This window comes from Falco cherrug, chromosome 7 (genome assembly GCF_023634085.1).
Source record: "Falco cherrug isolate bFalChe1 chromosome 7, bFalChe1.pri, whole genome shotgun sequence".
Lineage (NCBI taxonomy): Eukaryota > Metazoa > Chordata > Aves > Falconiformes > Falconidae > Falco > Falco cherrug.
Window position 1 is genome coordinate 42,789,476 of NC_073703.1, and position 25,842 is coordinate 42,815,317.

Sequence of the window (25,842 nt, forward strand, 5' to 3'; positions counted from 1 at the left end):
TCCACTTGCTGCACTTACTGTTGTGAGGATGGGCAAAGAGGGAGGTTTTTGTGTTGGTTTAAGCACTCTGTTTGTTTAATCATCATCTGCTCTATGTGTTATGGACAGTTTTGAGCTCTGAATCTTCCGGCACACACTGCTGCTGTATCAAAGAAAAATGAATGGAGTGAATGTGTTGCCTGGCACTTGGGAAGCCATCAAAGTTTGTATTTAACAGAATAACCAGGCTGACTAATGTAATACAGTATTAAATATGCAGCAGTCTAAAATAATCTCTGTTCGCAGGAACAAGCTTTTTTTAAAGCATATCATCTAAACAATTATTGAACAGGAAAATAACATTTTTTTAAAAAACCTGTCCTTCTAAGGAACCAACTAGGAGAGGGTAGAGTTTAGCTATACTTCTCACCTTTTTTTAATGACAAGTCATTAATTTTCCTTTGATACCCAGAGCAAGTTTGCTCCAGTTCCCAAGACATATGCTGTACGCCCTCGAGGGGAAAGGCAGTTAAGAATTACAAGGAGTATTGTGCTGCGGCTTCGTAGAAATAAGCAACCTGCTGAAGTAATAACCTGCTATGTGCTCCTAAGTCTCTCTGTATGAATCAGGGCTTTAAAGTGGTGACTGATATATGAGGAATATGTCATCTTTGAGATTAAGACAGCTGTGCTTGAGAGAGGAGGAGTACATTTATTGTCAAGTTCTGTAACTGACCTCCATGCAAGAAGATTCAGACTTGAGTAACCACTTAAACTGTTGCCACAATTCTTGAGATAATATGGCTCTTCTGCTGAGCCAGATCAGGATACAGGTTTAGCTGAATGTACTTCATTACACTGTAGCTCTAGCAGTGCAAAGGCTCAGTTCCTGACTGTATTAACTGCCTGAAACTTCTTTCTGAGCCGCCTTCTGTTGCAGAAATAGTCGATTTACACTAGTCTTGCTTTCGAAATATGTTAGATAACTGTTCTCTATAATGATTTCTGTAGCTTTCTCTCATTTGGGTAGGTAACCCTGCTGAAATGGTTCTTATGATGTTTCAGTGCCCTGTGGTATTATATAGGAGCACCTCCTGCTATGAAGTAGTGTCTCATTCTTGACCACTGGATTTCATGCAGACTGGCTTGGGAAGACCTTGGGAATGCAGTAATAAGCTTTGAAGTAGTGCTGTGGATCTGTTTCATGCCTGTCTGGATCCAGGAATTCAAACACAGTCTTTAGCATTAACCACTGGACTGCCCTCTTCCTCAGTTAATTGTATACATGTGAAGAAGAGCACGTTTGATTAGGCAGATGCATTGAAAACACACATCAAAGTATATGTTTTAACATTTAATTAAAAATTTACCTAGTGAAAAAAGCGTTAATTAAAGAATCTGTGCGTATTAAGAGTTCAGAACTTAAAGTTCATGTTGTTTGGCTGCTAAATCTTTAAAAATAATTCCATGAGGTGTCCAAAAAAAAAAGTAAAGAGTTTACACATCTAGCTCTATATAACTGACGTGAATTGTTATATATGTAATGGGGAGTTGTATGTTGCAAAGCAGTAGAAAGCACTTTGCATTGTGTGCATTCATAAAGAGGTGCTCATTAAAAATGCAATTTTAGTCACCACCTGTTATTTGTTTAATATGACAGGTCCTTTACTGCAGTGTTGTATTATTTCTGTCATCAGTCTTTTCCAAAGTGCATTATTCATCACTTTGAACCATATGGGCAGGAATATATTCTGAACATCTGATTTCTGTACCGGCCATTCCCTGAGGAAGGACTCTAATGTCCATGTTTATGACCAACCAGCAAAGCCTTTCCTGTCATCTTTTCTGAAGATTTCTTACCTTCTGTATACCAAAGATGCAATTAGGAGATTCACAGCTGCGACACTACAGCAAGGGGGCTGTACTTGATAAGGCAGTAAAGGCCTCTTTGCTCAAATTCTTAAGTAAAAGAGCAACTATTCTGGGAACAGGGGAGAGCTTTCTACAGATCCTGTGTCCTCCACAAACCCTGTTTTTTCTTCCCATGGCTTGCACCTGACGGTAGGCATGTGCTGAGGTGTGTGTGGAAGGAGATGTACGCTGACCTGGCTGCTGCCTGGTGTGGTAACCCTTGCTCTTCCCTTGCTGGGGGAGAATACCCAAGGGTCTCCCCTGTCAGCATTTCACAGAAACTTGTGAAAGTTTGATTCCTCTGGCCCCCTCTCATAAAAAAACAGGACGAAAAATGCTTGTTGAGTTGCTTTCATTCCCCTTCCTTGACTGCTCCGAATCTTCTCCCAATGTACAAGTGTAACTGGGAATAAAGGGCCCAATTAAATGTGCCATAGTACTGCATTTCAGCACTCTGGCTTTTTTGTGTGTATGTATCTCCTCTGCTTTGTACAAAGTACAGGTACAATGTTTGTGTCTCCCATTTCTCTTTCATGATAGTAGCATGTCCAGTAACACTTGCACAAGTTGTACACACTGAGTGGAGTATGCATATAGTGTATATATATTACCATATATTTTTTTCTTTAATGGGGGACAAGGGAATGAATAGGTGGCAAAGTGTCCTTTTCTTTCAGTATGGTGTGGAATCTTTTATTTAACACGACCAGTGGACAGGTTTCATTCTCATTCTTCTGCCCTATGCACATATCAAAAACCTGCCATACAACCTGGTGTAATCAGCAGTCTGCTCACAGGAGGGCCTGAGTTTGAAACAGCAGGAGTTTTGCAGCTTGGAGCTGAATGGTGTTGGCAGAGCCATTTGAAGAAGTTTGTTTAGTTCCTGCCCCATTGTGCTGAGCTGATTTCAAAGGGACTGTTGCCTCTACCTCATGAGAATGACTTGCAGTCAAAATTCACAAGCAGTATTCGCAAGTGTATCTACTGATCTGAAATGCATCAAATGCTCTTTTTATTTTCAGTTTTAGTTGTGCCTGTTTCTGTGTTGCTGCTAAGAAAGTGGTATCAGTGGCTGCAGATTAGCTTCGGGGAAAATGTTTTTTACTACTTGTACATTAATGTTCAGTAGTAAATTCTGGAAACCTAGCTGATCTGCTTATTTATGCTGTCAAGAGAAATTGCTTAGCTGGAGTTTCAAAGTTAAATGCCTGATTTTAGCACCCTATATTTACCATGTGTGTTAATGTTGTGGAGATACAAGTATTGGTTTATGCTGAGATTTAGAGGAACGGTGATTTTGGGTAGTGTTACTGAGGTGCCAGATAATCTAGAGTCTTGCATTAAGGTACTGTATTGTAACTGCTGGATTTCCTTTGATTATTTCCTCCGGATAGCAAGCATCTGTTTCTTCCTTTAAAATTAGCGGAAGCTTCGTCTTTTCTGAGGACTGAGAAGTAGTAACATTAGTTTAAATGCCAAGCTTCAAAATGCAAGCTATTACTGCAGGTTGGAAGAGCACAAATTCTTTTTTTGCAGGATTTCTTTTGGTGAGTAACTGCTAATTCCCATAGAGCTCCAGTTTCTTATCGGCCATTCATCACTCAACCAATTCATGATGCTTGCAGCAAAAAACAGGTTTGTCAAAGTAACTCAATACCTCCCCCAAAGTATGTTTAAACAATCATGCAGAGCCATTTTAGCAAGTTATGTGAAAAGCTGTGTGTAAACCAGAACAAGAGAGTCTTTACTCCAGCACTTAAAGCCATCAGCATTTCAGAGTTTGCAGTGGACCTAGCATTGTTCCTTTCCCTGTTGTACAGCTGAATCTCCTTGCTAAGGTTTTGTGCTTTACTGAGGTGAAGGGTGTAAACAGTCCGTCTGCTGATAAAATGTCGGTTGTGCTACCTTTCTCTGATCATAGGTCCCCTTAAAATTTCTTCTGAGGCTGCTTTGAGGAGTCAGACTTCTTCCAGACCAGCAAGGAGGTTTAGCATGGTTTGGAGGCTGCTAAGCTTAGATCTGCTGCTCAGTAGTTGCAACAATATAACCTTTTTTTGTAACCTGCTAAGCTTAGATCTGCTGCTCAGTAGTTGCAACAATATAACCTTTTTTTGTAACCTGTGTCTTCAAAAATTCTAATAATCGTTATTTTCACAGAACAAAGCAACCCTCATGTGCAAGATGTAGGCTGGAGGAGGTGGTGCTGCTCTCTGCAGCCTGAGGTTTGAATCGGTCTTGCCCAGCAATCTTTCTGGGGATTTACCCCCTCCTCTGCTTTCATCTAGCTGAGAGGCCAGTCCAACACGGTTGCACTGCTGTTGTTTTGTGATCTGGTTGATAGGGAGTGTAAGTCATTCGATAAGCCATATTAAGTTTCCCTCGACTATGTTGCTTAAATAGTGAACCTGAGCTCTGCTGCTTTAGGTAATGGATAGAATCTACGTGTGAAGCAGCTTGGAAATTGCCTAAAAACATACATGCCTGCCACCTTCACGTGCCATTAAAAGATACTGAATGTTAAGAAGTAGAATTGAAACATGACACTAATACTAGAAAAGGTTTTTGGTGGTCTGCATAGTTCTGCCTTTTCTGCCTGTAGCCAGAGCAGCCCCATGTATCTGGGGGGCTCCTGCTGGTTTTGAAACTTGTGACCATTTTTAAGTTGTTGTGGGTTTGTTTTTTTGGTAAATACAAGGTCTTGAAAGTTGCTTTTTGTTTCAGTTATAGGTGAGGCTTTTGTATGAGCACGTGGTAGATGAGACTTGCTTTCATACAAATGCTAAACATCATGGCTTAAAAGGAAATTGTATTTTGTTTACATAGAAAATCCAGTGGTCAGAAGCCTTAAAACTGGCATAGCAGGAGTATTAGAAGTTAATCTTCCCTGAATGTTAATAATAGTGATAACAGCTTACCTCTATTTCTGTCACAGATGGCATAAAGAATCTTCTGGGATGAAACTGCACCCTTCACATTTTTTCTTATGATATGGGTATTCCCAGGATGTTGTGTGCAGTAACTACCAGCAAGTACTGATGAAGAAAAGTATTTAAATGGGGAGAGAAAGTTTTCTTTAAAAACACGCAAATTATTTAACCAGGTTTTCTCTATCAGAAGCTTGCCATTGCTGCTTAACTCTGCCTAAGCTGTCTGCTAGGGCTGTAGTTAGAGGACTCTTGAACTGAGCTCTGTGGTATGAGGGTGGTGGGGAAGCAAGGAGAGTAAAGCTCTGCTGATTTAATTAATGTTAACAGTTTTGAGTTATCTGCAAGATTCACAGTAGATTACACAGATTGTATTAAGCAGGGTTAATCAGTCCTTTCAGATACTTAAAGGAGCACTGTTCAGAACTGGCAAGACTGAAAATTCTTCTTCAGAGAGTGTTTGCTCCTGCAAGTATGTGTGTGAATGCATAGTCTGGACTGATGTTGATAAATTTGCCCAACAGCTACCACACAGGGACATTGGCTATTTCCTGTTCTGTGTATAGGTGAAATGTGGCAGCTGTTGGAAGTGACTTTTTCCTTTCTTGCAGCTTTTTTTTTTTGCCATAACTCTCTTCTTGCCTAGGAAGTATTTCCCCTGCTGTACAGTTGCAACAGCAAAGGGATCTTTGTTGTCCTGTGATTGTGGACTCATTGTGGTTTGGTGGGTTTTCACTGCTAAGTGTTAATTATTTTCTCTTGTACATGCGAAATAGAACATGGATGGGGACTGGGTTTTGTAAGTGTGTAGAGGATGAATCAGTCGTAAGGGAGAGTTCAATAATTGCAGTTTTAAAATCTTAATGTACCACAGCACCTTGTGTTGTGATTTTCCGTACTTGTTCAATATGTTTGAGTGTTCACTTTTTCCCTTTTTTCTTTTCTTTTTCTTTCTTTTTTTTTTTTTTTTAAGGAAATGTTGGGGCACCTAATTTTTTGCGTGATTTCTCAGATTCAAAATAGCTTGAATAACTGAATTTTCTTGACCCTTGAAAGACTAACCTTGGTGTCATGCTTGTTCTTTACTATTTTGCAGACTTTCATGTTTAAGAAGCCATCTTGTTGCTTTGTGGTGTGGCGTGAAAATCTAGTGTTCTTGCTGCTGAGCCATGGGTTTCTAAATACTTGAAGATGGGGCAGTCTTATGTATGGCAAATCTAATGGCATTTCCAGAAGGATTTTGCTTGTCCCAGGTTTGAGCAGTGTAGTAATTCCAGAGTAAAAGCAGGGAGGAGTAGCAGAAACATGTATATATACACACATAACTGTGTGTGTATATATGCATATAGATACATATGTGTATATCCGTTTTTTTCTAGAGCATAGTATTTCTGTTCCTATGTGATGCCAAAAAGGCAGGGGCAGCAAGTGAACTTGGCTGAGATGGGGATGGCACAGATTGGGACCTGAGCCCCGGTGCCCTGGGACTGAGGATGTACTGGGGCTGTCCCAGGTACCCTCTTGGACTCTTGTCTTGAGTCGGTGCTGAGGACTAAGTGTGGTGAAGCACCACCCCGTTTGGTTATGGTAGCTCCAGGCTGGCCGTTCATAAAGTGATCAGATACCAGGGAAAGGTCGTCTTGGGGTGGAACCAAGGAGGAGGCTCCTTTGTCAACTGCTCAGTGGCAGCAAATTGGGAAAACCAGGGAGGCTGTTCTGGCAGCCTGACCTGGTAAGTGCCTGCTCTGCTGAGGTGCAAATTATTGGCAGTAAACTCTGAATAGCCAAGTGTTAACTGCAAATGTCTGTGTCTCCTCCCTGTAGGTAACTGTTCCCCCCTCCAAGGGGGACCCAGTAACTGCAGATAGATAGATTGTTTGCTTTTGAAAACAAATGAGTGTAGGAAATCCAGAAAGGGAACAATGAGAGGCCTAGAGGCTATTTTGAGGGCATGACCCCCGTTTCCTCTTGCTGCCCCTTCCCACTTTATTCACCATTAGTTTTTACCACTGTTAATTTCTGTGAGGTGTTGTCCTACACCCCCCACCTCACCCCCAACTACAGCACAGTGCTAAAGGTAAAACTGGTGATTGACACTAAATGCTGGGACTGTTTTCTTTCACTAGGGTGCTTAGGTTAGTTTGGGGAAGCCACATGAAATTTACTGCGGCTTCTCCACTGTACACTGCAGGAAGCATTGATGGTCTTTGAAATCCCTTGGGTGTTACCTGCCTGGGGCAATCTGCTTGCTACAGAGAGAAACACCACTGTACATTTGTGTGTGGAAGAACCATCCCATCTGACTTGAAGCTTCTTCCTCTACCCACCTTAAGAAAAAGTTTGCAGACTGTTACTACAGTGGCAAATCTTCTGGGTAGGGAGGGACTGTCTGGGTGTTCCTTGAATGTGTTGGTATTGGGTACATTAGATTATATTGATAATGATGTTGCATATAAATTCTGCTTCAGAATAATTGGAAAACTCATAACATTTATCATGCAATGATACCCCTTAAAGTTTCCTGGGAGTGTTTAACAGGGGTGTGCCTGAACTGAGGACTCTCTGCATTACTGGTACTTGAGGTCTCAGCTGGTTGGTAACAGGGGTTTGTCTGCAAGAGAGCTCTGTGATGAGGTCAGGTTGTTGCAGGAGATGAATGAGAAAGCAGCTAATGTAATCAGATGGGTAGCATGTGTGAGCTCCTTTGTTTTTATTTTAACCTACAGATACTGTCAATACCACCTTTCCCTCCCTATACTTCCCCAGCCACCTCATTTGTCCCATAGCATCTTACTGTCTGGTCAGGCATCCTTGCAGGGTAGAATAGCTTGTTCTTCTACTCTTTCTGTCTTCCCTTCAGACCAGCTGAAAGCTTTCCTGGTAAATCCAGCATGGATTTTTGCACGGTTGTCTGCAAATGCTGCAAGACCTTTTTCTTGCCCATGCTGCTGTCCTCTGTTGAAGTTAGATAATAAACTGATGACGTAGTGACTGCACTCTTAATGAAATGTTAATTTCTTGTTCAATACTAGGTGGCCCATAAGCTGCCCAAGCATGAGAAAGTTTGTTTGTTGAAAACTCATGGTTAAAAATCTTTAAATAAGATTCTGGAAATTAATCAGTTTAAACTTAATTGATGTTTAATTTTTTTTTCTTCACATATATGTACATGGTAGAGGGTTGGGTGAGAGAGCAGGACCAAGTGCTAACAGACCAGTTGCTCAGTTCTCTGGTATTCCTTAAGCACTGTCACAACCCTTTTCTTCACTGGGAGGAAAAAATTGTCTTGGGATTACCATTTTTTCTTGAGTTTCAGGCAGAGTTTTTTCATGCGTTTCAAAGTGAGTTAACCAATACATAAGTGTGTTATCCTGTAAAATCTCTGTTGGTCATCACTGCCTCAATGCTGTTCATGTGTATACTGTTCCTCAGTTTCTCGGTGGTGTTTTGTGCATTCTCCAGTACCATCCATAAAAGTTTCTCAAACGTAACATGAATTAAAACTTGTTTATTCAGGGAGTGTGATCCTGGAAAAACTGAGCATGTTTGTGCTTGTTTCTCAGCATTTAACTACTTCATATTGGAGCAGCTCTGAGGATGTTTGGATGTAGTGGAGGCGAGGCATGGCACCTTTTGCTAACAATGAGGAATACTTTTCTCTGATCTGACCCCACAGCAATCGAGTGGGTTACTGAGACAGTACGACGTTACCCAGTGTTAATAAGGATGGCAGGGTAAAGCGGCTTGTTGGTTTTGGGGACTGAGGGGTAGACTGAAAATTACTAGCAAGTTCTGCTTCGAACAGGATGTAAGAGTATCAGCTTAGTAACAATCAACCTGGATGTTTGTTTTGCTTAATATTACCCTTAGTCACTGATGAAAATTGACTCATACACTCACATTGAGCTCGGTTGCATCTGTTACGCCTTCTGTTTGCTACTAAAATATTGTTCATAACAAGGAATTCATTAGAAATCCTGAAAGTATCCCATTCTCGTGTGTCCCCTCCCTGCTTCATTAATTTCTTTCTAGTTTCACAGATTTGTTTTCTTATTTAAACAATTGGCTTTGGTTTGACTTTTCAATATTTGTACTAGAGAATCTCAAAATGGTTCTTGTCACACATTCCTCTTCTGGGATTAACAGTTTGTTTTACAGAGTTTTCCCCCAGATGCATCTTTCTTTCAAGTGACATTTACACTAGTAGATTACTTGATACTGACACTAGAGAAGTATACTACAGAAGCAGCTTCTGCTCATTTTTCATCTTTAGGAAAGCAATATTGCTGTGATGTGTAACTAATATTCCTACATCTTCCTGTCTCTTAACTCCTTTGTTATTCCTGTACTTTTGGCTGCTCTTTTTTCAGACATTGCATTATGATTGTCACCCCAGTGGGTGGCTGCTTCTTTGGAGTTCTTGGTATTTTTTTAGAGCCTGGGACTTATATTGCAGTGTTGAAGTTACAATGCAGATCTGTAGCTCTGAACCTTTAAGCCCCACGACTTGCCATATGCTTGCCTTGGGTTAATCATTTTGCACTCTTTCATGGCAGTATAGAAACTGTATTAATGAATTAAATGTATTTTATGTGAACTAGTATCATTTGCCCATTTAGGGTGTGTGTATATATATATATAAAACCCACAAGTCTTAGAGATACTTGTACAAAGGGAAATAGTAGAAAACACCTTACGTGTAATTTTTCTAGAAGTGCTTTTATTGTATTGGTGTTTTTCTTGATGGTGAGTGGTATTTTAATATTGTAAATTTTCTCATTTAAATTTTTTTGAACATGGGCGGGGGAGCAGTTTGTTCTTTGGAGTTCTGCATGGCTAATGTATTGTGGTCAGGCTTCAGTGTTAAAAGCTGAAATATACTTGTGCAGTTTTAGTTTGATATGAAAACTTTTGTCTTTATTATCCCAGCAAAATATGCTTAAACTGTGTATGGGAAGACTGACTTCCTTTAAAAACAAGTGAGTGTGCTTGGTGCTGAGTTTTAGAGAATTCAGAAGTGCTTCAAGTCTGTTCTGATGGCCTGTGGGGTTTCTTTTTAATGTGTGTTAGGCTAAATTATTACGGCCCTTGGAGACCACCATAGATTAGCTGGAAGCGTGTTCAACAGATGGATTGCATTTTAGCTGGTTATATTTGTAATGTAAAGTGACAGGCCTTTAACACAGCACATTTCATATTCCCTGTTACTGCATAAACCACCCCAGGACAAATCTAATGTGAAATAAAATAGAAGTCGTGAGTAATTTGTCTGGATACTGTTACAAACATGTGAAGTCACTTGCACATGATTTGAAGAGAGTAGTTGAGGATAAATCAATAGGCTTTTTATTTTCAGCAAACTAGGTAAATTAGTCAAAGGTGCTGCTGGCAATAAAAGCAGAGCACAGTGCTCCACAATTGGATTTTCTCCTCTCTGGGTCAAATCACTATTGCCACCAGGCACAAATAGAGCTGTATGTTGTATTAGCATAAGTGATTCATCTTGGAGTCAGTGAAACTAGGGTAGCAAATCTGCTGTTACATAGCTATTGAACACTTCATACTTTAGAAGTAAATGCACATTTTTTTAAATTTAGTTTGATTAAAAAAAAACTATTTCCTCTGAAACAGAGGTGTGTGGGGGTGAAGTTTCTCTGTTATTTATTCTAGTGGGCTAGAAGTAAAACTGTGTCCTAAAATACTTTTACATATATAAAAATACCTTTATTTAAATATACATAGAATTTTTGTTACACCTTGTAAACAATGTGCACTGTAAACAATTTGAATTGATCTTAAATCAAATACTTTTATCAGGACTTGCCTTGCCCTCTGATGGTCTGGAGTGATCTAGTTCTGTGCCAGCCTGGAGCAGTTCATTTAACCAGTTCATAAAGCAGCAAGAGTGTGTACAATGGATCACATTATAACCAGGGAATCTTACTTTCATTTCCTTCCTTTGCTTGTTACTATTTTTTTGTCAGCCTATTTATGCCTTACATATATATGACAAGCTCTTTGTTCCAGGTTTGTCTCACTATGTATCTTTACAGCTTGCAGTGGATGAGGCTTTGCTCTGGGCTGGGGCCTCTCCACTACTCTAATACAAATAACAAAACCTGAGCTGTAACAATGAATTAGGTGGATAGTTGTGCCAGAGCCCTTTCTAGGTGTTGGGTTTTTTTATATGATACTTTGTGCTATCCAAATTGCATATGTGTAATTTTTTTGTAACAAAACCTGATCTTATATACTGTATATTTACACCAAATGACAAAAAAATACTGAATGTATATCTGCACCCCACACATGCTGAGCATGGCTAAGACTAGGTATGATTCCTTCACATCCCCTCCCACTGAGATTCCAGTCTACAGTTGTCAGAACTGATTATTTTCAGCAGATGAGGCAACAGTTATTTTAGTGGCCTTTGGGTTTCCACTTGAAGGGTCTTCAGAAGCATGCTTTGTAATTTGCTGGTTTTCAGGAGAAAAAAAAAATCCCTTTAAAGACAGTTAATCCTTCAGTCTGTCACTTAACGAATACAATTGTTGCAGAGATGAGCAAAGTTCTTAATCAAATTTTATCATGTATATGATGTGTTGGCAGGGAAACAGTGAGTGCTGAGTCACATGTGTAGTGTCATCAGGCATGCTCGCATGGTAAGATGTACGTGGAAAACTTCTCAATAAAAGACCTGTTTGTGTTTCGCTTCCTTGTCATTCCCCAGCAACGACTTGTTTCATCTTGTCTAATCTTTTGTGGGACCCTGTTGTACAGTTTACAGAATCTTGCTATAAATTTCCCTCACACCATTCCTCATAGCGAAATAATAAAAAAAAAATCCCTTAAAAATTATATATATTGGAAGACAAATATTTTTTCTTTTAAAACATAACCTCCTTGTTGTAGGCTGCAGAATAACTTGTTTTCATTATTATATTGAAAATAAACTGGAAGCTTTGAAACCCCGTACTTAAAAAACAACTTTTGTGACTCAATTTGTTTAAAATGTTTTGATGTTAGAACTTGTCCATCAGTGAGTGTTCACTCTTTTTTAAAATTCTGATTCCAGAAAGGCTTGAGTTCAGTTGTCCCTTGGACTTGGAGTACAGCTTGCCTGAGAAACACAGCTCCCAGCCTGTCTTTGTGGTAGCATCCAAAAGTACCTTAAGATGTGTAGAGGCAAAGCTGCCACCTCATGCTGGTGCTGGGAGGCTCTGAGCTGGTGCAGATGGCTGCTGACTCCTGCTGAGACCTTATCCAAGTGTAATGTGTCCTCCTCCAGTTGTTTCCTACTCCAAGGATGTTAGCGAGATCATATCCATACTGAGGTTATCGGAGAAAGATGTTGGCTTTGCTGAACAGGTAGGACTCTGCTGAACTTTCCTGCTTCATTGGCCTGAGTTCCAGCTGAAATGTAAGCCAGATTCCCTGGCTAGGGTAGTGTTTGCTCTTGCTGGTATAAATAAAGCTGGTGATGGTTTTTCCTCGTGGGCATTTTAAGTAGGAGAGCACCATTTGGCTTCCAGTCAGCTGGGCAATTAACATTTTATAGCCAAGCAATATACTTAAATGGAATTGCTTGGCTTGAGCATTGAATTACAATGGCCGGTAGACTGCCGCTGTTCTTACATAATTTATTTAGCACTTGCTTCTTGTTTAGGATTCAGGCAGAGGTTAATTTGATTCTGCATGAGAAGCTAGTAGTTACCGTACATTAATGCTGTGCTGTACTGCAGTGCAGGGGAAAGTTTTTATGTAGTTTGTGTTTGTCTGGTCTCTCAGCCATGGAAAGGACAATTTTACCTACTCCTTTCCTAGCAATGCATTGTTTGCAAGAGCTGTTGGCTTGCTTACATTGGCACTTAAAAAATACAGCCAAGAATAATACCTTAAGACCATTTTATTCCATGCTGTTGCACATGTATTTTTAAGAAGTAAATGTGTATTGAAGTGTAGTATGGACCAAGAAGACTTTGTTCCTACAAAATTACAAGGGGCCCACTTACCCTGTTACAGGTAAATAAAACGTTAATATATGACCATGGTGACTTGAGTGTGGGAGCTGCTGCTGCATCTTTTCTGATGATCTGAGGCAGAGAGCAAACATCCGGGGTGTGTGATCTTGGAAGGATAAAAAGAGTAGGTAAAATGTGCCTCAGCATTCCAGAAGCAGGTTAGGAAATTTAGATGGAACAATTATGTTTGTTCATGCTCTTAATACGCCTAAGCACTTAACTCACTGCTTAGAATTTTATCCTGGGTCTTGTACTTGTCTTGGTGAGGGTCTTTTTGTGTGGTGTGTTTTGGTTTTGTGTGTGGTTGTTTTTTTTTTCTTTTTTTTTTTTTTTTTCTTGAAGCCGTCGACTGCTAGAATCAATACGGGGGAATTTTCAGCTCTATTTTTTTTTAAGCTCCTTTCTTAACAAAGTAATTGCAAACAGCTTGTAAATGTGAAGTAAGTGTGCAGCCAGGGCTTAGATGCCAGAAGGCTGCTAATGAGAGCACAGTATTTATTTATTTATGTTTAATCTCGTGATTTCTAGGTAACTTTAGTAATGTTTTTGAATCCTTGGGGTACCAGTCCTAGAGTGCCTAGCTGCTTTCAGCAAAATTTACCTCTGGCTTAGGCAGTATCCTTCTTGTTGCTCAGATCAGCTGATTGTCTCAGCCTGCTTCATGCTTTGGGCAAGGACTGATCAAAGACAAGATCAAGGACTGAACACCCAGTTTGACCTTCACTTAAAGCCCTCTCAATCAGTACAGGGTCATGTAACTCTGCATGCAGAAACCTTTTTTGGGCTTTTTTGACTCAGTTTGGGGGTCTGGCTCAAGTAGTGTAAGACTTGACTGTTGATCTTTATATTTTACAATGGTGTTGGGTGTTGACCTGCCAGCTAGAAGCATCATCCCTTCTTGCAATCATCGCTGCTGTAAAAAGAGCTGAGGTTTTGGACAAATCTCTTCAAGCTTAAAATATCATGGCCTTTGGCAGAGGGGCATTTCAGGCACCTACAGATGCTGCACAGATGCCTGATGGGGATTTATTCTGAATTGGATTCCTTAAATAACACTTCCGATACCAACATTATTTTTTAATGGCAATCTCATTAGCAATGACAAAACAAAAAGGGCAAACGGTGGTCTGAGGGAAATGATTCCTGCAGTAGCTGGCCTCCAAGTTAGTTAATGGTGTAGGTGTAAAGCTGGCAGCTCAGACTCTAATTGTTCTAATAATCGGGGAAGTTGTTACCATATGTTGTTGCTGTAGCTTTTACTGTTTTAACCAAGGTTTAGTTGTGCTGTAAAAATGATTAAAAGGTTTTTCACAGGAAGAACCGGGGTTTTTTTTCTTGTACAGTTGCTTTCTGGAGTACTGAGGGGTTTTGTGGGCTATTTAAAGTGTTTGAAAACCCTGCTTTGCTCTCCAGCAGCTCCTGGCTGGGTGTGCTGCCCCTAGCCATGCTGGTCGCCTGTGGCAGAAGGACACATACATGCTAATTCTGCCTCTGCTGCAGGGTCTTGCAGCTGTGTTTGATTTCAAGCATAACACCATCCTTATTATATAATACAATTGCTGCCCTTGTGGGGGAATGTTGCATTTTATCTACAGTCTCTTTTGCTGGCTGGGCTTCAGCAGCGTGTCCAGGTCCAACCCACCATCCAGTGTAGCTTATCCTGGGGGACAGTTGGGTCTTTGGAGCCTTTGGTCCTCGGTGCTGGTTCACAGGCTGTAGCAACACAGCTCCCTGCCTGAAGCCCGAATTTCTCTTTGTGGGGTCGTCAGGGTGGGATGGTAAGATGGTGAGGGAACCAGAGAGGCTCAACTGAGGCACAGCATTTCACTTGTCAACCTGTGTTATTTTTGCTTCAGGTAAGGAAAGGAAAACAAATTATTGATAAGTGACAGTAGTTGAAGAATTCTGGATTTGCTGTTAGGGGAGAGGAATTTGGTTCTGTTTCCAGATGTGAGATTTTTAGCAATGGACCCAAGACATGGTCACATTATCCCAGCTACTGAGGCAATCCCCTCCTGTCAGCTGAGCCTTAGTAACTTTGTGTTTAGTCCAAACAAAATCTGAGCTACATTCGTCAGTGTAAGAGCTTTCAGTTAACTGTGAGATGAAATGCGTTGTAGCTGTGTGTGGATGGTTAATTGATACATCCCTGTTAACAGAGGATAGTTTATGAAACAGAAGTAACTTTGTTTCTTTAATTCACTTTCTGTATCGTGGAAAAGGAGGGCAATGACATTGACTTTCCTCTATAAAGTGTTGAGATCTACCAGTGAGATCCACTGCATGATAGCTAGGTATTATCATCACAAGCAGTAATCTGAAGGTGAAGGCATTTGGAACAATATAGATAATAATCTGTTTAAATAATTTCTTTTAAAAATAAATGGGTCAGAATATCAACTCTTGCAACAATTTGAATCTTTCAATCTGAATTAAGAAATTGCTCTTTGCAGACTTGGGGCTTTTCTGCTAGTGTTTGATGACTGTCTGGTTCTTGCCAGAAAATACTAAGTTCAAACAGTTATGAGAGCATTCAGTCATGGTTATGTTGGATGGTATACTCAATTTTACAGAAGGAGCTCATGGGAATGTTAACAGCATAAAGGTTAGCTGTAATATCTTTTGTGTCTGCCAGTTAAATAGCTAGCGATCTGATGATTACACAAAGACAACGCAAATTCCTTATGCATTCCTGCCTCAGTGCCGCTCCACACGCTGGGTGACTGGAAGCACAATTCTTTTTTCTTTTTTCCCATGGAAATTGCTGGTTAAAGCTCAATACTTTGGTATATGCGAATTCTGATTTTTCTGTTTAAAACCTCAGTGCCAAGCTGTGTTGTCATAGCAGATACTGCAGTCCAGCCATGTGCTGTTAAATCCAATAGGTTTTGCACCTGTTTTGGTAACAGATGCAAAGAAACAGTTTAATGTGTCTCCAGTGCTCAAACTATAAAATGCATTTGGCTAATGACTCGGTGAATGCTTGGTCCACATTAGCCAAACATACGTTGCATAAAGGTCTGTAGAGCTGTCTTCTTAACAGCACTAAAAACCCCATTAGCTGTGACGCGGAGATACTTCCATGTATGTTTTGGGTGTGGATCAGAGGAAAAAATAATGAAATGTGTTACCTCCAAAACTTTTTTTGTTACAATATCCACTCTTGATTACTTATGAAATACTGCAGGCTCACAGAAATATTTCCTCTTTCAATTAGGCTTAATTTTCCTCCTGTGGTAACTTTGAAAGCGAAGAAATAACAATGGGATAACTCAGAGGGGAAGTGTTTGGGTGAATGGGTGATTGTTTCAGGAAATGTGTTTCTGTGCTCTGCTGCAGTACTTTTCCCCCTGGCTCTGAATGCTCTGCAAGTATCAATGCGTGTGCCCTCCCAGTGGCCTAGAGGTAGGTTGGGAAGTTGAAACAAGCAGGGAAAAGGCACTTGCCAAACATTTGGTGGAGTTGTGTGTGCGAACCTTTGTTTCCTGAATCCCAGCACAGTGTGTTAATCACACAACCATTCTCTTCCCACGCTTTTTATGTGAAATAAATACTTGCCTGAGAAATGTTTTCTTCGGATCATCACAAGTGGATGCTGGTAACTGCAAGTTGAAGCTAACAACTCCACTCCCATGCTTTGTATTTTACTGCTGGCTGATTGTATTACAATGCAGAGTCCCCATCGTAATACATTTATTTGTCCACCATCAAGGATTTTGCCTGCACCAGGGCTTGTAGCCTTTCCTTTAAGGCCATTCTGTCATTTTGGAGTAGCTTCAGGCAGCTGACATTCAGATGTTGAATCTGACCAAGCAGCGTACCTCCTTTCTCTCACCTTCCCCAAAATAAAATGACCTTTAAGTGAGGTTCATGACATACTTAAATCTGTTTTAGTCCCCATTAAAAACAACACAAATCTAGAATTTTAAATCCAGTTTCTCTGAGCAGTGCTAGATGCCTGTTCAATAGCTTTCTCCCACACCCATTTCCCCAGCCCATCATTAAAATCTCAGACCCATGAAATAATTTGACCAATTATTTGAATTACTCAAACTTAACAGAATGGCTTAGGTACCTTTGAACCAGCTGCATTTATATGCCCTGAAATGTGACAGCAGCTGTATGTTGAACATCAAATGAATACAGGTCATGCCTGGGGTAACGGCATGACTGATTGGTGTGCCTGGCATGGCTGTGCATTTATCCTGATTAGTGCCATGGGACCTTTTAAGTTCTATATTAGCCATTGTTAAAGGACGCAATTAGGGTATGTTAGCTGTGCAACTTGATGCTGTCTTCAAATACTGATTTCTCTGTCAAGTGGGGCTTCCTCTTGTGACCTCTGACCTGCCAGTATTTTAAAAGCTTTGTAATCGATGGTGTTCTGTATTCTTTGTGGTGTGATTGATTTGGATTCCTTCATACTGAGCTTTGCCTGTTCTTCTCTTTTGTTTAGGAGGTCCTTCAGCAGCTGATTGTAATGAATTTACCAAATGTTTTAATGATTGGCAAAGATCCTCTTTCTGGTGAGTAGTTTATTGGGTTCTTCACCCCCCTCATCTGAAATGTTAAATAAAAATTGTATTTGTTTTCTTGTGTTAAATTAGAATAGAATCATAGAACTGTTTAGGTTTGAAAAGACCTTTAAGATCTTCAAGTCCAACTGTTAACCTAGCACTGCCCAGTCCACTGCTAAACCATATCCTTAAGTGCCACATCTACACATCTATTAAACACCTCCAGGGATCTTGACTCAGGCATTGGAACAGGCTGCCCAGGGAAATGGTTGAGAACCCATTTGGTAAAGAAAGTTTTCCTAATATCCAATCTAAACCTCCCTTGAGGCCATTTCCTCTTGTCGTATTGCTTGTTACTGAGAAGAAGAGACTGACCCGCACCTTGCTACAGCCTCCTTTCAAGTAGTTGTAGAGAGCGATAAGGTCTCCCCCGAGTCTCCTTTTCTCCAGGCTAAACAGCCCCAGTTCCCTCAGCTGCTCCTCATGGGACTTGTGCTCCAGACCCTTCACCAGCCTCATTGCCCTTCCCTGGACACGCTCCAGCACCTCAGGGTCTGTCTTGCAGTGAGGGGCCAAACCTGGACACAGGATTTGAGATAGCCACACCAGTGCCCAGTACAGGGGGACAGTCACTGTCCTAGTCCTGCTGGCCACACTGTGTCTGATACAAGCCAGGATGCTGTTGGCCCTCTTGGCCGCCTGGGCACACTGCTGGCTTGTATTCAGCTGGCTGTTGACCAGCACCCCCAGGCCCTTTCCCACCAGCAGCTCTCCAGCCACTCTGCCCCCAGCCTGTAGCGCTGTGTGGGGCTGGTGTGACCCATGTGCAGGACCCGGCATGGAGCCTTGTGGAACCTCATACAACTGGCCTCATCCCATGGGTCCCGCCTGTCCAGATCCCTCTGAAGAGCCGTCCTGCCCTCCACCAAGATGAACTTGGTGTCGTCTGCAAACTCACTGAGGGTGCACTCAATTCCCTCACCCAGATCATTGATAAAGATACTAACCAGCACTGTCCCCAGTACTGAGGCCTGGGGAACACCGCTTGTGACCGGCCCCCAGCCAGGTGTAACTCCGCTCACCACCACTCTTTGAGCTCAGCCATCCAGCCAGTTTTTTACCCAGGGAAGAGTGCACCCATGCAAGCCGCGAGCAGCCAGTTTCTCCGGGGGAATGCTGTGGGAGATGGTGTCAGAGGCTTTCCTAAGGTCCAGGTAGACAATGTCCACAGCCTTTCCCCCATCCACTAAGCGGGTCACCTTGTCATAGAAGGGGATCAGGTTAGTCAAGCAGGACCTGCCTTTCATAACCCCATGCTGGCTGGGCCTGAACCCCGATTGTCCTGCACGTGCCACGTGATGGCACTCGGGCTGATCTGCTCCATAACCTTCCCCGGCACCCAGGTCAGGCTGACAGGCCTGTAGTTTCTCCGGATCCTCATTCCTGCCCTTCTTGTAGACTAGTGTCGGGTTGGCTAACCTCCTATCTGCAGGGACTTCCCTGGTTTGCCGGGGCTGCTGATAAATGATTGACAGTGTCTTGGTGAGAGCTTCTGCCAGCTCCCTCAGCACCCGGGGTGGATCCCATCTGGCCCCATAGACTTGTGTGTGTCTTAAGTGGTGTAACAGGTTACTGACCATCTCCCCTTGGGTTATGGGGGCTTCATTCTGTTCCCTGTCCCTGTCTTCCACCTCGAGGGGCTGGGTACCCTGAGAACTGGTCTTATATTAAAGACAGAGGCAAAGAAAGCATCAAGTACCTCAGCTTTTTCCTCATCCTTTGTCACTGTGTTTCCTCCTGCATCCAGTAGTGGATGGAGATTCTCTTTAGCCCTCCTTTTGTTGCTAATGTGTTTATACAAATACTTTTTTACTGTCTTTTATGGCAATAACCAGATTAACTTCTGTTTGCCTTTGACCCTTCTGATTTTCTGCCTGCATATCCTCTTAACGTCCTTGTGGTCCTCCAGAGTTGCCTGCACCTTCTTCCAAATGTCACAAACTCTCCTTTTTTCCCCCAAGTTGCAGCCAGAGCGCTCTGTTCACCCAGACCAGTCCTCCCTGCTGGCTGTCTTTTGTCACACGGGGACAGCTTGCTCCTGTGTCTTTAAGGTTTCCTTCTTGAAGAATGTCCAGCCTTCCTGAGCTCCTTTACCCCTTCAGAGCTGCCTCCCAAGGAACTCTGCCAACCAGTCTCCTAACAGGCCAAATTACAAACATGTTTTTAACTATATGTGTTTGTAGCCAAACTACAAATAGTACCTCTGAGTCTCACAGTTCAATGTATCTAATATGTAACATCTATATTTACATACCTGTACATAGAAATATATCTGTGTGTTTGCATGTCACACACATGTCATAGTGATTTCTTAACAAAGCTAGAGCAGCAACTGTTTGCTGAAAGTCCTGTTTCTTCACTCCTTGCTGCAAGTGACCCAGGATGTAGTCTGCCATAGGTGAATCATTTGTCCTCCAGCTTTTCTGTCCTCTGTGCTTGTATGATCAGTTCAGGTGTACCAATATGTACATGCCAGAAGGCTATTGTAGAATTGCCCTAAAGTGTGAGGAAACTGTTGCAAATGAAGTGTGGTAAGAAAAATATGTGGAGAGACAAGTACATATATGACAAATTGGAAAAACAGTGAGGAAGAGAATGGAAAAGGAGAAAAACATCTATCTGGCCTAGTTGTCTATGCAAGGACATCTGTCACATGAAGTATCACATCAAAAGTGACCTGGAAGCCAGTGAGCTCATGTCCAGAGTCCATTGTGTTTGGTGAGACAAAATTAAAGCTCTTTAGTCTGAAAACAAAGTTGATTTCTCCTTAGAACCACATTTCTGAAATGAAAGGTTTTGTTGCTGTGGTTTTTACTTTCTTTTCCATGCCCATTCTTTCTCTGCCTTAGTCCTATGCTAGTGCCAAGCACAATGTATTTGTTTTTACCAAAGAAGGAAAACTGGATGAACCCTGTCAGCAGTGATGGGGTAGTTGGCATCTCCAGGACAAACAAATGGTAGAAACCTTGGCTGAAGCTTTTATTTTGCTGCTCTTAGCAGCATTAGTGTGTATACATACAAAAAAGGTGTTTATATCAGAAAAGAATATTGACTTAAAAATGCTGGACCACTGAAGCTCATAGTCTTGGCGCTTCTGCAGTAACATCAAGCTGTGAGTAAGGCATGTACTTCAGCTGGCAGATTAAAATCTGCAATGCCAGTCTTAATTCTTCTGTACAGGCTACTGTCATGGGTGGAAAAGAAAATAGAAACAGAGGAGCTGTTGCTTTTCTTGGTCATATGGGGAATGGACAGAGCCTGGGCTGCTAGTGTCAAGAATGCTAGTGAATAGAGATGTCTGGGCCAACAAGGCAGTGTCTCTGCTGGCAAAGTGTCAATGGAAAAGGCTGGCTGGTTTCTTGTCATGGCCATTCCTGAGCGACAGCTGGCAGGAGGCTCATAATGCATTAACCATAGTGTTGGCTCCTGGGGAAGCTGTGCACTTGAAAACTGTCCTGTATTTAGCTGTAATTGCCCATCATTGACCTGCTGGTTTTTTTTCAGTACCTTAGATCGATCTTTCTTAGAAGAAAGTACCTGATGTGTCTCTTGTAGGAAAGATATCGGTCCTCCATGTGTTCCTTTCTTCCAGCTTCTTTGCTTCGCTTTCTGACATCTTTTAAAATGTGGTGGTTTGGTTTGTTTTGTTTTTTGTAGTTTTTGTTTATTTTAAAAATGCAGTCTTCTAAAATTTGTATTTTATCCATTGCTGACTTTGCATTGGCATTATTCAGAACACAGGAAGAGACGATAAAGAATGCAAAAATGTAACTTCTCGATGTCTAAAACTAATGGTGTGGGTGTGTATAAAAAATAGGAAGTTCTTGCTTAGCAATATTACACAATGGTCTTGAGAACCAGTCCAGGCTTAGACACTACAGAGGAAGGTGGTGACCAAAGACAGACTTGAGATGCACGTGCTCCAAAGAATGTGTTTCTAAAGGACAGGATTTCAAGAGCTCCTCATCTTGATCTTACCCTTCAGTAGATGGTCACTGGTAAGATGTGCTGAAGGAATGGTTAGAGAAGTGGAGAACTACAACTTCCTTCAGGAAGAGGAACCTGGCTGAGGGCTGATGGGAAGCTTGGAAAGAGGGAACAGGGAGGAGAAGGCTGTTGGAGAAGTTAGTAAAACCACTGCAAAAGGCTGAATGCAGGAATAGGCTGGAGTGAGCAGTGTGGGTGAGCGATGGCCAGGTGACTGTCAGGTTGATGTCTTTGTTACTGAGTGTGTTGCAGGGGGAGGGGAAGGCAGGGGTGCTTGGGAGGGGAGAAAACAAGTGAAATGAGTGATTCTCTCTGTTAGTGAGAGAGCTAAAGGAGGGCTGCAGATAAGATAGAGATGTGAGGATAAAGCAGCACAGGAAGCAGTGCTTCTGGCACGAATACAGAGAAGCACCAGGGGAAACTCACAGAGAATCGAGGAGACTGGGGGTGACAGCAGTACGGAGGGAAGAAATGATGGAGACAGTTATTGTAAAAGTGTTGTAAAGCCACAGCAATGGTAGAGGAACAACCTCTTTCGGGATCCATTATCCAGTCCAGGACAGAGACTCAGAGAGTAGGAGGAGAATCCTGGAGGAGGTATCTGCAGAGACAGTGCTGGGGCGATGCAAGGAGTACTGGGAGCTGGAGAGTGAGGTGCAGGCGGTCTGCAGGGTTGGGGTGGGTCTGAGAGGCAGTGGTGAAATCCTAGTTTTGCCTTCTCTACGCTGTAGGTAAGTTATCTGAATGAAAGGTTCCTCTTGACCAGAGCAAGAAAAATAGATCCCACAATCACATTCATGGAATGGGTAAGAGTGTGGCTTTGTACTGTTTGAGATGGGAAGGCTCCTGATGACTATTGATTCCATAGGTCCAAGACTAAAGAGCTGTTAGATCATTCAGTATGATTCACTGTGTAACAATTTCAGTGACTTACTCCTTGTAACGAGCCCATGTGATGTTTTGCTATACATGTTTTTCAGAGCTGTCTGTTCACCAGTGCTATCTGCAAATCTCACTTTTCCCTTCTAAAACACAGCCAAAAGTGTTGTTACGTGTGTTAAATTATGAACTGAACAGCTCTAAAGCTAAGAATGCTGTTCTTGCTATTTAGCTCTCATTTGGTACTCAACAGTTGGGACAGGGCTTCTGCAGCTCTGCTTTGAACATGAGGCTATCAGAAAAACAGAGCTGCCAGCAATAAAAATAAAAATGAAGTAGCAGTCGGGCTTTTGCATAGGAGAAGGCACATGTCTGCTGGGTTTAGGAATTTTACTTGCTTTCACGTCCTCTAAATTGTTTTGTTCTAGGCTGTGGCAAATCTGTGCTTCAGTTCATTTGGCCATGGGCATAGAAGTTGCAAAAATATTTGTGAGAAGATGAAGGCTTTGACTTTTCTAAAATATAGGGAACTGAAAAGAAACTTGAAAGTTTAATTAAAGGATTTATAAAATTTTCCCGGGAATCTGACTTGCAGAACTATGCAGCTGATGTTGCAGGATTTGTTCTCTTCACTGCACTGTACAATAGACAGCTACTACTATTAAATTTCCTCTCTGTTTTTCTCTTCCTCTGTGTTTTTTCTTGCTGAACAGCTTTTTGAATTCATTACTGCACCACAAATCCCCCTGTGCTCTGTGTGAGAATCATCAGCATATTTATTATCTACACAGTCACTGTAATCACCTTTTATAATTACCTCTGGTTTTAGCATGCCTTATAAATGGCAACTCATTCATGTGCCCACACAAGGAATATCAGTACACAGTACTGGTCCTGAAACTCTATTTAGAGACATTGTTTAATTCCTTAGTTTCCTAGACATGCTTAGTTTAACACAGCTAGTGAGTGTACTTGGAAACTGATGGCAGTTAATCCTTTGAAACAGTCATAGTTAATTGGGAGGGGGGGAATTTTAACTTTTTTCAGACCAAGAATGGAAATGAGGTTTTATTTGCCTGAAGTAGGCTCATTTCTGTCTCTTCAAAAAGCTTTGCTATTTAGATCCCCTTTTCAAATCACATGTTAAGTTTGTGAATGAGAGCCTGAAGTCCATGCTAACAAGTGTCTATAGAAACTGTTTTATATCAAAATCATAAAAGATGTCTACTCTCAGTGGGGTATTTTTTCATGTCTGGTTTCCTTCCTTATTTTGTTTCACAATCCTCCAGAAGCACAAAGGTTCATAAAATGTAAAGTTAATAACAAAACACTGCCCCAGTAGTGTAAATCTAGCATTCAGCTTTTCACACTCAGGATGTTGCGACAGTTGGGAAAAATGGCACTTGTGTTTCACCCCTTTCCACCTTCTCTGCACATCCACCAGCTGCCACGTGTAGCACTACACGTGCTGGCACGCCCTCTCCTCTGCTGGAGGAGCATCAAAGTAGAGATGTGCAGAAAGAAGTGGCAAAAGCTCAAGATTTCACATGCTTGGACTGTCTTGTTCCTGTTTTCTCTGACATCCTTCCTACCCCCCCTCTTTTTTTTTTTTTTTTTAATAATTTGTGGTCTTTGTACCTTGATCCTCCTTTTACTGTTGTTGTGTCTCCTAATCCCTCTGCCTGCCTTCTCCCTGAGTCCTGCCATCTGTTTCCCACCCACTGTCGCCCTGTGAGAGCAGAGGGGTCTCCTGGCTCTGACACAGGGAGGCTCCCAGGATGCACAGGTGGTGCTCGGGCTTTCCCTTCCTTTATTTTCCAGAAAACCTGCTGGCCCTCTCTCAGGGTTGGGAGCAGATGGTCTTTATTCAAATCCCCCAGGTGGCTGGCTCCCTTGCAGGCACAAATACATGGCCTGAGAGCATCTGCCCTGGAATTTTCAAAAAGATGTAAAAGAAAAGAGGGTGTGGGGTTTTTTTTTGAATGGGCACCTTTCTGTTTATGTGCTAGTTTCAATCCTGTCCATTTGTTTCCAGCTTGTAGGTACCTGTGTGAAAGGAGTTGCCCCAGACCTAAGTGTTTGCATCCTAGGTTGTAGGAGGACACTGTCTTGGTAAGGCTTGCTAATAGGCCTGGGTGGACCCAGCAGACTTTCTTCCCAACCGTCTAGGAAGGACTTGTGTCATCCCAATGTGCCAGCCTAGGGAAGCCTGCACATTCCTGCTTGTGCGGTTGCACCACCTCGCCATGTTAGCGCAAATCAAGGCTTTTGAGAAACGCTGCAGAATCATTCGCTGTTCAGGAGATGTGACTGAATTGGGAATAAAGATCGCTTGCTTTTGTTCAACATGCATTACAGGATAAATGCACTGTCCTGAGTGCAGAACTTAGCTGCTGTGCTGTGTAATAACTGTAGATGGGCTTCCAATTCACTTAGTAACCCTGGGCACTCCACCTAAACTTGTGGTATCTCAGCTTTCCTGGGGGATGAGATGAAAGGGGAGGGGGGGTAACTAATCCCTTCCTGGCTCATTCAGAGGTTTAATTGAAAACTCTCTCTAAAGCACTTTAGATGGATAGTGAGTTTTTTTTCATACTCATACCTTATTTCTTCTGAATATCTTCTGTAAATAATGTTATTCTATGAGGCTTTAAAATGTTACTCAGATCTAGCTTGAGTGAGAGTGATCTTGGAGTGTCTTAATGCCAACAAACTGCCTCCACCCCATGAGAAACAGCTTCTGAATGAAGCCCAAGGGATTGAACTCTAAGCAGTCATACGTGGTCTTCTGAAACACTTCTGTGGCTGACAAAGATCTGCCAAGTAGACCTTCCAGCCTTGAAAGTGTTTCTAGTGCATAGTATAATCTAATTTTCCTTATACGTGCATAGCGTGCCTGCAAGCATAAAATAATTTATTAAAAAAGAAATCTTGGAAAAATCCAGACAGCTAAGTTTTCTGTGAAAGCTGCCAGTAGGGAGAGCAGACTGCCAAATGTTGTGTTTAAAACAGTAGCAAGCTAATAATCTCACATTTACGTTGAGTCTTTACATTTCTCACTCCTTTCTATAAACGTTGGCTTGGCCTTTGCTGCCCAAGGGGCTTGCTGTGTCTGCCTCCTCTTCGTGATGGGAGGGCTCCCGTGCGGACAAGGTCTCGGCGTGGTATTTCCAGGCAGGGTCAGCCCTTGGTGGCAGAGCAGGGTTGACCTTGCTAAGGTTCTCTGCAGTATTAATACCTGTAGGTGTTTCACCTCACAGGGTCATGCAGCATCGCTGATGCCCATCTGTTATCTCGTGCAGAGAATAGCAAAGCCTCCCCCACTTTTGGTGCGGAGAGGCAGAGTATGGCCTGAATGGCTTAAGTAGCTTGCCTGTCTTGAGGATGGTGTAGATGCTCTCACTGATGGAAAGTAACCCTGATGTTTTCTAAATGAGTGATTTCAAGCCACTAGGCTCACCCTGAGGATAGTTGTGATGCTGTGGTGCGTGGATTGGGATATATGGTCAACAGGTGAAGGTGCCCAGAGCGTGCAAGGGTTAGAGTGCTTGTTTGGTGTCTACT

General features: G+C 42.0%; 1 protein-coding gene across 2 annotated transcripts in view; it reads left to right on the forward strand.

Annotated features, from left to right (window-relative positions):
* The window catches only part of CCDC88C (coiled-coil domain containing 88C), a 102,099-nt gene that overhangs the window by 23,337 nt on the left and 52,920 nt on the right, over positions 1–25,842 (forward strand). For both annotated transcript variants that reach the window (XM_055715820.1, XM_055715821.1), the window contains exon 4: positions 17,292–17,361. In XM_055715820.1, the coding sequence (XP_055571795.1) occupies positions 17,292–17,361 (70 nt within the window). The remainder of the gene's footprint in view (positions 1–17,291; positions 17,362–25,842) is intronic.